General features: G+C 36.6%; 1 protein-coding gene across 1 annotated transcript in view; it reads left to right on the top strand.

Moving 5' to 3' along the window:
- Positions 1-14,625, top strand: part of lama2 (laminin, alpha 2) — a 455,317-nt gene that overhangs the window by 438,941 nt on the left and 1,751 nt on the right. The window contains exons 57-63 of the mRNA XM_051644922.1: positions 1,928-1,990; positions 4,125-4,237; positions 4,660-4,849; positions 5,299-5,457; positions 8,197-8,350; positions 8,452-8,582; positions 11,515-11,737. Coding sequence (XP_051500882.1) covers positions 1,928-1,990; positions 4,125-4,237; positions 4,660-4,849; positions 5,299-5,457; positions 8,197-8,350; positions 8,452-8,582; positions 11,515-11,737 — 1,033 coding nt within the window. The remainder of the gene's footprint in view (positions 1-1,927; positions 1,991-4,124; positions 4,238-4,659; positions 4,850-5,298; positions 5,458-8,196; positions 8,351-8,451; positions 8,583-11,514; positions 11,738-14,625) is intronic.

Below are 14,625 nucleotides of genomic sequence, written 5' to 3'. Positions count from 1 at the left end.
TATGTTGTGGATATAGAGATTAGAGCCCGACCTATATGGGATTTTTGAGACCGATACGATACTGATATAAGAGGGGGAAAAATTGCAGATTACCGATATGGTAGCCGATATATTAAAATTTTGAGCTGGAATGAAAACAGACCTTTTCTATTTGGATTGTGCACTGATTTTGCATCGATATGACTATGCAAAGGTACTCAGGAGGCTGCTTTCTTAAATATATTTGTCAAAGAATATTTGACATTATTATTATACATTGTCAAGAAATTCTAGAAATGAACAGAATTTATTTATAAAATAAATAGCTAAATAAACATCAGTACTGTATGTTCAGTATCAGTCAGTTGCTGATCATTTAAATAAAAAATAAATTAAAATTATAGCTAAATAAACATCAGTACTGTATGTTTAGTATCAGTCAATGGCTGACCATTTAAATAAAGAATAGATTAAAATGGAAAACCACACTTTTAAATATTATATTTTGTAAATGCAACGACTGCAATTGTTCAGTTAAAGGGGGTACCAAACTGTGAATTCTGAACAAAACAGTTTGGTGAATACATGGTTACACATTAGCTTCCACTCAGCTGACAAGCTATGAAAGTAGCTACATGGTTAGCTAGTTAGCTATAAGCTCATTGTCAAGGAGAGTAAAAGATGGACATTGTTTATTTACTTTCCAGCATTGCATCTCACCAACTAGGTAACAACGTAGCATGAAATCAACACTCAACAGTCACAATCCACCACCGCACTGTTGTCTGCTGAGATGCGAAAAAATGCCCTGAGAAACTATAGCTGGCTAACAGCAAACAGATGTGATAAACATGAGTGACATGGTTGTCTGGGACAGGGTTAACGTTATATTAGTTATATATTGAAAAGGGAAAATTATGGGGCCATTGTTTATTAACTTTCCAGTATGTATTTCACAAACTAGTTAGCAACTTACCGTGAAGACACCACTTAACACCGCACTGCTTAACTCCGCATTGTCTGCAGAACCACCATCAGCTCAGCTCTGCACGCTCTGCTGGATAAACTATATTATGACACCAATTCTAAATCACCCCAGGCATTGTTTTCTGCATTATATGTTCTGAAAAAAAAGTTTTCATATCTGTGCATATCGGAAAACATATACGCCGATACCGATATATCTGTGAAAGGATAATATAGCCTTTCACAGGCAATAAATCAGTCGGGCACTAATAGTGATTAATGTCACATAAATAGGCTGTCTTTTAATTGATGAGATTAATACTGGTGACAGCGACCGTTGGTGATACAGCAAAATTGAGCAGTGATGCTGTGTGGCAACTACCAATGGGAGAGCAGACAGTGAAGCTCACGTGATCTGCCACCTTATACAGTTGGATACTAGTGACCAACAATTCAATGATTTAAACACATTTGATGTGAACCCATCTTTAGATGGGAATTTCACCAAGCTCGTCACAACCTTGAACTTGAGCCAAAATGAGGTATTTTAAAAGGTAGCACAATTTTGCTACCTACAATTTGAGATAGGCTCCATCTCAGCAGCATGATGCCTATAAATACTGTCTAGGTAGGCAGATTACTGTTTAGATACAGCCTGTGTTTGTGTGGCTAACTGAGGATACTGAGTAGTGCATGTACAGTCTTGTACTACACTACCTTGGTAATAGAAATTGACTATTGAACAGTTTTTAGTCAGTGTCTAAATCTGTCCAGGACCATGTTTCTTTTCTTTTTACTTTTATTTGTATTTAGTACACTATAATGCTTCATGCTCTGATTATGACTGACAAATGACACTATATTTCTCTGTAGTTTGTGTGATGTTTGTAAAAGCTTTACCTGCAGTACTTTACCTGAGTTCTAATGTCTTTAAGCGGCTTCATTGTCTCTCTGTCTGCTGTTGTCACTCTGCTGCTCTTAGGCCACGCCTCTTGCAGAGGTCATCCCCATCCCTGACTCGCCCTCAAAAGTCAAAGAACCAATGGTATTAACTGCTTTACTCACACCAGCACATGCACAAACACACAATAATCCACATGATGCACAATGCACAATGTTACATATGGCCACCAGGAGATGGCGCCAAGTTCATGACACAGTTTGCATGTGTAATTAGTTCTTATGTACAGTTATTATGCTTTATTTGTTTGGAGAGGCTTTTGGACACATGGAGACGTTTTGGACACTATGATAAATTATTTTTGTAATGCTATAACTTTCGATTGCTTTTGGTAGGTACTAACCACTGCATGGTTAGTACCACTGCATACACTGCAAAACCTGCCGTTTTGGAGGTGCTCTAACCCAGTCGTGTAGCCATCACAATTTGGCCCTTGTCAAAGTCATTCAGATCCTTACGCTTGCCCATTTTTCCTGCTTCCAACACTTGAAATTGAAGAACTGACTGTTCACTTGCTGCCTAATATATCTCACCCCGTGACAGGTGCCATTGTAACGAGATAATAAATGTTATTCACTTTACCTGTCAGTGGTGTTGTGGCTGATCAGTGTATAATGTCAAGTAAAATAAAAAAATATTTTATTGCTCAATTTATTTATTTAGTTTGCACTTTCGTAGGCTAAGAGTCTCTGAATGTATCATAATCTATATCAGGGGTCAGCAACCTGTGGCACGAGTGCTAGCATTGCACGCAGAAGGGTAATCACTGGCGCGCCTGCAACGGCGAGAGAGGAGTAGACTATTTTATTCATATGAAATTCTGCACCTGCATTTTAATATACATCTTGATGTAATTCTTCCTCATGATCACACAGCGTGTTTCATGAGCTGAATGGGAGGCTACACAAAAAGTTAAAATGTGACGAGACTGCAGTATACCCAACAAACCCGTGCTGCACGTGCAAGCCATTTGCACATCACAAGCCGGCAGCGCTTCACTATTGGTTGATTCGGTCAGACTGCGCGGATGACAGCCTACATTCCGTGTTTCATTTGTTTCTTTTTGCTTTCAGAACATGTGATGTAATAATGAAAACACCGCTATTAATCCTTGAGATTTCCAACCCAGCATACAGGTACACCCTCCTTAAACCATGCTCACACTCAAAGAGAAAAAATAAACCCACATTGTAGGGTTCAAAATTCTTTATAAAGTTTATAAAGGAAATAAAGTTTTAGGATTTTGCAGGTGCGATTCACCAAAAATGGCTAAAGAGTTGATCGACTTGTGATGCACGAATGGCTTGCCCAAGTCTCGTCACACTTTAATAGTGTTTAGTCTCCCATTCAGCTGATGAAAACACGCTGCGTGATCATGAGGAAGGATTACATCAAGATGTGGATTGGAATGCAGGTGTGAAAAACTTCTTATAAATAAAATAGCCTGCTCCTCTCTCGCTGTTGCTTGTGTGCTAGTGATTACATGATTACAATAACATAATAAAAGAAATATTTATGATTTCTCACAATTTCGTTATCAGTAATCAAATAAGCAAATTTGTGTGACATTAACTGTGTTAACTCATTTTGTACAAAAGGACAGGTTTTCTTTCATTAAAGCACTTAAGATGCTCTGTGAAAATTCACATGCAGGATCATGATTATATCATAATCATCAGGTTTTGCACAAAATTTTCTCTCAAACTGTTATACTGATAATATCATTTGTAATTAAAAATAAACAATTAAATTAGAAAAATGACACATCCATTGACCAGGAAAATAAAAAATGGCACTCCATGTCAAAAAGTTTGCCAACCCCTGATCTGTATCATTAAAAAATATGAAAAGTTATCTTTACAATGATACCAAACACTTAACACTTTTCACATTACATCAAGCTCTTCTCAGAAGATTATAGAAAATGTGATTCCTCGTGATATGACCCCTTTACATGTGCTCGTGTGTTTGTGTGTGTATGTATTCATATGAATCTTACATTACATTCCCAAGTATACTTCCATAAGCTTTTCTCTGGTGCCATCTACTGACTTCAAATTGCAAAATAAAAGTCAAACATTTCTCTTGTTATAGTTTCTGTACTATACTGTGTTTTCTTTGTGTTTATTGACAAATAATCTTGTGTTTATTGTTTTGATGGGTCAGATTTATGCAATATTTAGCATTTGATTGACATTTGCTCTGTCCAATCACACAGGTTTCCTGTGCAGCAGAGGCAGAACCTGTAGTCCTGGAATTGGCTAAACAGTTTGGTCTGAACAAAAACAGTCACATGGCCTTTGAGTTTGATGACACAAAGGTTAAAAACAGGTGAGAGTAACGTATCGTCGTCATCCTTCTTGTTCCAATCCTTACTGTACATACATTTCCATACATTTGGGTAGCCACTGAAATTTACAATATCAACACATTGACAGCACTACAACATAACCTTTTGCAGACGTTTAGAGATGTACAAATGTTTACAAATCCTTTGAAGACTGGTTGGAGCTTCCTAATATTTGTCTCTAAAGTATATGCGTAAAAGAGTTTACGTTTTAGATGTTGTCCACATGTTAATGTTGTATGATTCTGTGTCTATCATAAAATAATGTTTGTGTGCTTGAACTACACATTCAAATAACAATGAATACTAGCGAGACCACAATGTCCTTACAATATAAAATACCCTTGGAATAAAGGAGATCAATGAAGCTGCTTTTGATATGATAGACATGAGTGTGTGTGTGCAGGTTGATCATCGAGTTTGAGATGCGGACAGAAGCAGACTCTGGTCTGGTGTTTTACATGGCCAGAATAAACCACGCTGACTTCGCCACCATCCAGGTGAAGGAAGGAATGGCTCACCTGAGCTACGATCTGGGCAGCGGGAACACCTCCGTCAGCGTGCCACGCATCATCAACGATGGACAGTGGCACAAGGTCAGAGTTTTGGCCTTTGACCTCTGAGACATTTTCAACATTTTCACTGGCTGACCTATACAATATTCAGATTAGTGGTCAACAAATATGTTTGTTTAATGGCAATGATTTAGTAAAATTATGATTTTTAATGCCTATAGTTATTTATTCATTGAGTACTTATAAATGTAATAGACAACAAAGTAAATTCTGGTAGTATTACTCAGTTTTAGTTTGCTTTGTTACACATTATAATTGAAAAAATATAATTAACTCATTACATTTTTCTTTCAAAACAATTCAAAACACTGTTAAATTTAAAATGAGTTGCAAGAATGATCACAGCAAAAATGCCTAATTAACGGCCTTAGTTAGCAAATATCGTTCTAGCACACCACATGCTGTGAGGGTTTTAAGACAATGAAATCTACTCAAAAGCAAGCTTTCAGTGCTGCTCTTTCTGTGCACAGATCCGTGTGTTGAGAGAGAAGCAGAGAGGAATTCTTACCATCGATGGCCGATACTCCAAACATGCTGTCAGCCCAAAGAAAGCAGATATCCTGGACGTTGTGGGAATGTTGTATGTGGGGGGTTTACCTCTCAATTACACCACCAAACGCATTGGGCCTGTGAGTATACACATACACACAGCAGTCAATCTCACAATTACACACCATTACACATATTCAGTTAAAGATAAATATTAGGGCTGTCATTTCATTAAAATGTATAATTGAATTAATTACATGACATGCCGTCACATATACAATTAAGCTATTTGCTGAGAAAGGCCCCAAATAATAATTCAAATAATTATAAATACAGTGGCATGAAAAAGTATGTGAACCCTTTGGAATTAGCTGGTTTTCTGCATTAATTGGTCATAAAATGTGATCTCATCTTCATCAAAGTCACAAGTTGAGACAAATACAATGTGCTGACAATGAAATCTTCCATGTCTTTATTGAACACATTTCATTAAACATTCACAGTGCTGTGGAAAAAGTTATTGGATTTAATAACTGGTCAGTCCTCCTTTGGCAGCAATAACCTCAACCAAGTATTTCTGGTAGCTGCAGATTAGACCTGCACAACATTCAGAAGGAATTTTGGACTATTCTTCCTTACAGAACTGCTTCAGCTCAGCCATATTCTTAGGATGTCTGGTGTGAACAGCTCTCTTGAAGTCATTCCACAGCATCTCTATTGGGTTAAGATCTGGGCTCTGACTGGGCCACTCCAAAAGGTGGATTTTATTTTTTTGAAGCCATTCTGTAGTGGATTTACTTCAATGTTTAGGATCATTGTCCTGCTGCATCACCCAACCTCTACTGAGCTTCAGCTGGCACACAGCAACCCTGATATTATCCTGTAGGATATCTTGATAAACTTGGGAATTAATTTTTCCCTCGATGATGGCAAGCGGTCCGGGCCCAGAAGCAGCAAAGCAGCCCCAAATCATGATGCTCCCTCCATCGTACTTCACCGATGGGATGATGTTTTCATGTTGGTATGCGGTGCCCTTTTTACACCATACATAGTGCTGCGTGCTCTTTCCAAACAATTCAACCTTAGATTCATCAGTCCACAAAACATTTTCCCAGTAGCGTTGTGGAGTGTCAAGGTGGTCTCTGGCAAACTTCAGGCAGGCAGCAATGTTTTTTTTTTTTGGAAAGCAGCAGCTTCATTCGTGGTGTCCTACCATGTTGTCCTACCATGGACACCATGCCTGTTTAATGTTTTCCGTATAGTAGACTCATGAACAGAGGTTTTAACCAGTTCCAATTATTCCTTCAAGTCTTTAGCTGTCACTCTAGGGTTCTTTTTTTACCTCATTGAGCATTCTGCGGTGTGCCATTTGAGTCATCTTGGCCGGATGACCACTTCTAGGGAGAGTAGCCACAGAACTAAATCGTCTCCATTTATAGACAATTTGTCTAACTGTGAACAGATGAATATCTAAGCTCTTCAAGACAACTTTGTAACCCTTTCCAGCTTTATGTAAAGCAACAATTCTTGATCGTAGGTCTCTTTTTTGCAAGGCATGGTCCACGTCAGCAGATACGTCTTTTGAATAGCAAACTCAAAACGTTTGAGTGCTTTTTTATAAGTCAAAGTATCTCTAACCCACACCTCCAATCTTGTTTCATTAATTGGTTTGCCAACTTTTGCTAGCTTTTGTTGACGTCATTAGCCTAGGGGTTGACATACATTTTCCACAGTACTGTGAATGTTTAATGGGATGTGTTCAATAAAGACATGAAAGATTACAGTTGTTTTTGTGTTGTTAGCTTAAGAACATTGTGTTTGTCTATACTTGTGGCTTTGATGTAGTGTAGATGAGATCACATTTTATGTCCAATTAATGCAGAAAATCAGCTAATTCCAAAGGGTTCACATACTTTTCTTGCCACTGTATAATATGTTATGCCTATAATAAATATAATAATTCAGATATTCAGATTGAAATATATTGCATTATTGTGGCAGATGAGTAAAGCATTGATTAGACAATATAAAAATTGTCTTTAGAAGTCAATATATTGTTTCTTTTTCTCCCATATCTCACAAGCCTAAAGTCAACAGCAATCCATTTTGCAGTTGTGTCCATCAATTTGTACTGTTCTCACAGGACACGCTTACATTCTGTCTGTGCTATTTTTAATTGTCGGACAATGTACATGTGCATCAGACGGATGCCTTTGGAGCGTTGCAGTTGTTTTTAGCATCAGACAGAAACGCTGTGTTTTTAGGACACTGTGTCAAGTTAAAAGTAGTTAAATTTTTTAAATGGCATTTGGAGATCCCTGCATTCTATTGTGTTTCTTCCAGCTGTCAAGAGCGCATCCTGTGTGAGCGGCTCTCATTATGTGTCTGCGCTGCTTGTAAAGTTTGTTGAGGCGCGCTGACTGCCCCCTGCTGACACTCCTCGTAAAAACACAAAGTTACATGTACTTCAAGCTTGAATTGTTCCGATGATAGAAAAATACATATATTTTATTACTTTTTAAATAATTATCACATTAAATTAATACATTAAATTAAACACGACAGCCCTAATTATAAGTGGACTTCATGGAAATGTTTGAAATAAAAATATGCATTATATGACGGCTTTAAAGAGACAGGGGCGCTGACTGCCCCCTGCTGATGCTCCTCGTAAAAGCACAAATTTACATGAACTTCAAGCTTGAATTGCTGTTATGGATACATCCTTTAATAGCAGAATTTACATATGGGTCAGGGGGCATGATTAATTGCGTAATATTTTTTAACACTTTATTTTTTTAATATAATTCATTAAAAGTAAAATGTTAAATCGTCAGCTCTAGTTTTGATCACTCTATGTGTGTGCTGTGTTGGTGTAGGTGCTTTACAGTATCAACGCTTGCATCAGAAACTTCAAGATGCTGAATCTGCCATTAGACATGGAAAACCCCACATCCAGCTACCTCGTGGGCTCCTGTTTTGCTAACCCAGAAAAGGGAACTTATTTTGATGGCACTGGCTATGCAAAAGCCGGTATGGTTTGATTCAATGACAATTAGTCATGCGAAAAGTGTTGTTTGGTGTCATATCTGTGTGATGTGTTAATGGACATGAGGTGTATGTTTGGTGTACAGTGGCTGCATATCGAGTCGGTAATGACGTATCTGTGGATCTGGAGTTCCGGACCGCACAGAACAGTGGTGTTCTGTTTGGTATCAGTAGCCAGAAAATGGACGGACTGGGTATTGAACTCGTCAATGGAAAGGTATGAAAGAGATTTATACATTCTGTTGTTTTCCCTTTTTCTCTTTTCTTTGGCTATGTTCACACAGCAGCAGAATAAGACCTGTTTTTCGGTAAAATCGGATACGTTCACAACACAGTTTGGTTATTAACAAGACTCACAACTGCTTTCTTTAACTGAACTGACTCTTGTAAGGGTGTTTCTTTCACTTCAGGCACTTTTAGCACTGTGGATTTCTAGAAAGTAAAGTCTTGTTAGCCTTTTATATACACTACCGGTCAAAGGTTTTGAAACACTTGACTGAAATGTTTCTCATGATCTTAAAAATCTTTTGATCTGAAGGCGTATGCTTAAATGTTTGAAATTAGTTTTGTAGACACAAATATAATTGTGCCACCATATTAATTTATTTCATTATAAAACTAAAATTTAATGAAAAAAAAAAAAGTTTTTGAAATTGATGACTTGGACCAAATAATAAAGAAAAGCAGCCAATAAGTGCCCAACATAGATGGGAACTCCTTCAATACTGTTTAAAAAGCATCCCAGGGTGATACCTCAAGAAGTTGGTTGAGAAAATGTCAAGAGTACATGTCTGAAAATTCTAGACAAAGGGTGACTACTTTGAAGATGCTAAAATATAACACAGTTTTGATTTATTTTGGATTTTGTTTAGTCACAACATAATTCCCATAGTTCCATTTATGTTATTCCATAGTTTTGATGACTTTACTATTATTCTAAAATGTGAAAAACATTATAATAAAGAATGAGTAAGTGTTTCAAAACTTTTCACCGGTAGTGTATATATATATGTATTTGGCTACTAACAATGTCCAACAGTGTATGTATGAACATGCATCACAGGAGATATATGTCACTTCTGTCATGAAAATTCACATCTCAAATTCTGTGCTGGAAATTACATTTTTAACCTTTTTCAAATAAAATGACTGACTCCTTTGTCTTGCTAAAACTAATTTCATAGCTAACATTTGATGAATCTTTAATATACACAAATAAATAATATTTTCACACTTTTTGCAAAATTTGGAAAATTACACCTCAATTGGAAATGACACTTGTGTCCATCTGTCCATAGTTTTAAACATATAATAATTTGTATGTTCATAATGGATTTTATCCTCCTGAGACCTGAGTGTGACTGCTGTGTGCATTTTCCATTTCCCTTTTTCAAATTGTAACTAGTAGCACCTAATAAACAAGCAAAAAAGCAAAACAATTCCTAAAAATTGATATCCTCATATGTGGACAGGGGACTTACAAATTGTGAAAGTTTAAATATTACCAAGCTATAGAATTTATTTATTTTTTTTCATCAAAATGTTTATTATGTTTCCAGGAGTGTTGATTATTCATGTTTTTGAGACGTTACAGACATAACATCATAAATTAACATAAATAATTCTGATTCAAAGTAATGTCCAGCATCATCCAATCACTGCCAACCATGTTAAAATAAAATGATACATTATAAATTCTGAATCTATGTACTGATTATCATTGTATCATGTCTGATAAACATGTTGAGTGATCCAAACATCATCTGCAGCCTGAAACTGAACTTTTGACCGGATTTTAGGAGTGAATGCACTTAACTGCATAGAGAGATATAGGATGCTCCCTTGCTCCCTATTTAGTGAATGACTTAACCTCCAGTGTGCTGTCTGTCTGCACTGGTCTCAGAACAGTTTGAAATGCACCTTATTTTCATCCTAACTCCATATAAAGCCTCTGAAAGACACATTTTTAGCTTTTGGATGAACCCATTGATTCTCAATGTGAAAATGTACAGTAAATATAGGAATGCACTTATTAATGTTAATGAATAGAATCGTATTGTACAGTTATAATAACATTTTAATATAACAAAATGTATATTAAAATGAAGTGAAATGACCCACAGATGTGTTAGAGTTGAAAGTTATTTAAAATAACTAACATGTTTTTTTCTACTTTTGAGGAAATGTGGTGCCAGTGTCCACATATGTGCACATCATGTTTATCAGGACACTGATGCGTAAAAATGAACAGATTTTTTAAAGCGGCATATCAAACAAAACTATTGACTACTCTATACTACCAAACAGGTTTCAATGAAAAAAAACAAAGAGATTTCTTTACAGAGGCACTTTTGTTGGCTCTGTGTCCGTAGGAGCGCTTCACAGAAATCAAAGTCATGCTGTCGTGTCACGTGACTCAAAACCCTAAAATGACAGTCTGTCTTGTGAACAGTATTCAGTCAGTTTTTATTAATTTAAATTATGCGTTGCATATAGCAAAGCCAAAATACATTGTCCACGCATGTGGATGTGGGGTCATACAAGGTTAAAAAATCAAAAAAAAAGATTTGAAATAATCGAGTTATTCTCTGCTTTTGAAGTCAAACCGTAAAGAGGCATGTACACAACACATTTGTACATTGGATAAGCCAGTAAGAACACCAGTAAAGGTGTTTACATGCAACACGAAATCTGTGTAATAGGCATAAATCTTCCTGTGTTGAATGGTTTATTCTTAAGCCGTTTATGACCTTACAATGATAAGGAAACGCAGTTTAATGTGTTTACATGACCACATATGTTGTCAGCTTCTTAAGCATAATCGTTATAAGAATGCGTATGTGAACACGCTAACTGTCACTGTTGTAACAGGTGTAATTCACGGCTATCAGAAAAGGGGCTTGACCTCAGTTATTCGTTTATACAGAAAGTACTGACGGTGCTCCTTTAAACTCTTGTGTGAACAGGGCAATTTGAGAGTCGCACCTGTTAGTAAATATGATATAGCCTTTGATTATTCTAAAGTAAACTAAGTAAATTTAAAAGGAAAACGTGAATTAGTGTGAAGATGTATATTTGTATCTTTGAATTGAGAATTAGATCGTACAGTTTATATGTTTGTATAAATGTTTGTGTGTATTTTTTTTTAGCTTTTATTCCATGTTGATAATGGAGTGGGCCGCTTCACAGCCGTATACGAGCCGGATCAGGAGGCGGGGCTTTGTGATGGACAGTGGCATACTGTCTCCGCCCACAAGCTGAAGCATCGCCTAGAGCTCATTGTGGATGGCAAGAAGTCTGAGGCAGCAAGTCCAGACATCCGCTCTGCTTCTGCCGACACAAATGACCCTGTGTATGTAGGAGGATACCCTGGTACGTCATTCAAATTTGGTGTCATCATTTAGATTATGTATTATTTATATATATATATATATATATATATATATATATATATATATATATATAAAGTTGTGCTCAAAAGTTTGCATACCCTGGCAGAAATTGTGAAATTTTGGCATTGATTTTGAAAATATGACTGATCATGCAAAAAAACTGTCTTTTATTTAAGGATAGTGGTCAGATGAAACCATTTATTATCACATAGTTGTTTGGCTCCTTTTTAAATCATAATGATAACAGAAATCACCCAAATGGCCCTGATCAAAAGTTTACATACCCTTGAATGTTTGGCCTTGTTACAGACACACAAGGTGACACACACAGGTTTAAATGGCAATTAAAGGTTAATTTCCCACACCTGTGGCTTTTTAAATTGCAATTAGTGTCTGTGTATAAATAGTCAATGAGTTTGTTAGCTCTCACGTGGATGCACTGAGCAGGCCAGATACTGAGCCATGGGGAGCAGAAAAGATCTGTCAAAAGACCTACGTAACAAGGTAATGGAACTTTATAAAGATGGAAAAGGATTTAAAAAGATATACAAAGCCTTGAAAATACCAGTCAGTACTGTTCAATCACTTATTAAGAAGTGGAAAATTCGGGGATCTCTTGATACCAAGCCAAGGTCAGGTAGACCAAGAAAGATTTCAGCCACAACTGCCAGAAGAATCTTTCGGGATACAAAGAAAAACCCACAGGTAACCTCAGGAGAAATACAGGCTGCTCTGGAAAAAGACGGTGTGGTTGTTTCAAGGAGCATTGTAATTTTTTTTTATAAAGCTTGTGGTGGTAAAAACAGCAGTATTAGCTTTTTTCTAAAGCAATAAAAAAAAATACATAAAATACCACATTTATTAAAAGTATGATTTTTTTTTTACACTTTTTATTAGGGCTGTCAATCAATAAAAAAAAATGTATCAGATTATTTATATGATTTTCCAGTTAATTAATCAAATTAATCGCATATACCAATATTTAATGAGAGCCCTCCAAATAAACAATGTTACATATAATAACTAAATAAGTACAAACATAATGTAAGGTATAATAAATATTATAATTCAAATACATTACAAAATAAACATATGTTGTAGCAGCAGACAAGTAAACAATACAAAAATTGACTTTTAAAGTGAAAATTATGTTAGTTTCATTTTCATATCATTTAACATAACCCTAGTATTGGCTTAATCCTGTCTGTGGAATTGTTGGTCTATGTACTCATGCATCTGACGGATACTTTTAGAGCATCTCACACTGGTTGTCGCATCTCACTAGTTTTCAGTGTCTCTAGTCAAAAGCGCTGTGTTTTTAGGATGCGGTGTCAAGTTAAAAGTAGTGTAAAACGTTGAAAAACACATCTCCGGTCCACCTGTCTTTGAACACAAGAGCGCATCATCTGTGGAAGGCTGAGCTGATGCTCTCGTTGCTTTGACGAGGCGGGTTGTCTGTATAGTTGGAGTTGCGCTGACTGCCCCCTACTGCCACAGATTCACTAAAACATCAAGGTGGTACATCAAGCTTGAATTTCTCTGATGGTAAAAAAATATATATATATTACGGAATTTCCGTACGAGTTGGGGACATGATTAATTGTGTTAATTTTTTAATGCATTATTTTTCGTATGTATTAATCACACATTAATTATACATGAAATCGACAGTCCTACTTTTTATACATTTATTATAGCGCATAGTTTAAAAAGTCTGGGTAGAGGACATCCTAAAATAGTCCATTTCTGGCAAATATAACATTTCATCAGCTTTATGGTCCACTTAGAATGTTAGTATAGTTTTTTTGCACCAAACAGTCATAGTTTAGTAATACAGTATATAATACATTTCTACCCTGTCTCTGGCCCTCTGTCTGAAGGTGTCTGGCCCTTTAAGACTTCAATGTAAATGCCCCCTGTTGTAATTGGCTAACATCATGCAGCCCTTCCAATACAGGCATATTTGAAACTCAATCAGAAGAAAATGAATGAACTCCACGAGACCTCAATAAAACAAAATTTCAGGATTAACGTATAACCCACGTCCAACACATTTCATCTGAATATATCAAACTGTTCTCTCAAGCACAGCATAAACTATCAAACAGTCATGACATAAAATATTCATGATTGAAATCGGTTATTTACGGTTTTTCGTCCAGTAGTCCAATTTTAACTGCCCCATCTTTCAATAACAGTTCCTTTGCAAAGCTTGAATCATATTGTGACTGTTTCACAAGTGATTCACACTGAAATGTTCTGAATACTCAAATGTAATACAATACACTGTGATGTTAGGTGCTTCAACTGGCTTCAACAGGCCAAAGCAGAGACGCTGGTCTTCACATCTCACATTTCCCGTGTTTGTTTACACACAGGACTGCATGTGTTTCTCCCAGTCAGTGGCAGCAGCAGAATGAGATGCATTTTTGAAAGTTGCGCTTGTACCACTCTTAAAACGGCGCACATCACCGTTTACATGTTTACATGTAAGCGCAGCTGAATGAAACACAATGGGGAATCCTTTTTAGAGTTATGACTTTTACAAGTGGCACGCAATGTATGATAACGGTCAAAGCCGTTCATCTAGTGCCAGTTTATGTAGAAAAAAACATTTAAATCCAGACAGGCACATGAATGTGTCCTGTGTACGTCCACTTTGGTGTAAATGAATCTCCCACGACAGGCCATCTCTCTCCTCTTCACCTGTGTGACTGACTGAGCGCCAGTGGGCGGGGCCAAGGGTTCAATGACGAAAAATAGGCGTTGATGTCTTGCTGAAGAGGCAGTCATATGCCATAAGATGTATTTGGTCCTTGTGATGTCACAAGTTCCACAAATTCCAAACAAGTGGTTTTTGCAGCGTGG

The sequence above is a fragment of the Myxocyprinus asiaticus genome, chromosome 19 (genome assembly GCF_019703515.2).
Source record: "Myxocyprinus asiaticus isolate MX2 ecotype Aquarium Trade chromosome 19, UBuf_Myxa_2, whole genome shotgun sequence".
Taxonomy (NCBI): Eukaryota; Metazoa; Chordata; class Actinopteri; order Cypriniformes; family Catostomidae; genus Myxocyprinus; species Myxocyprinus asiaticus.
Note: the sequence above shows the minus strand (reverse complement) of the source record. Positions and strands in the feature narration are given on the sequence as shown.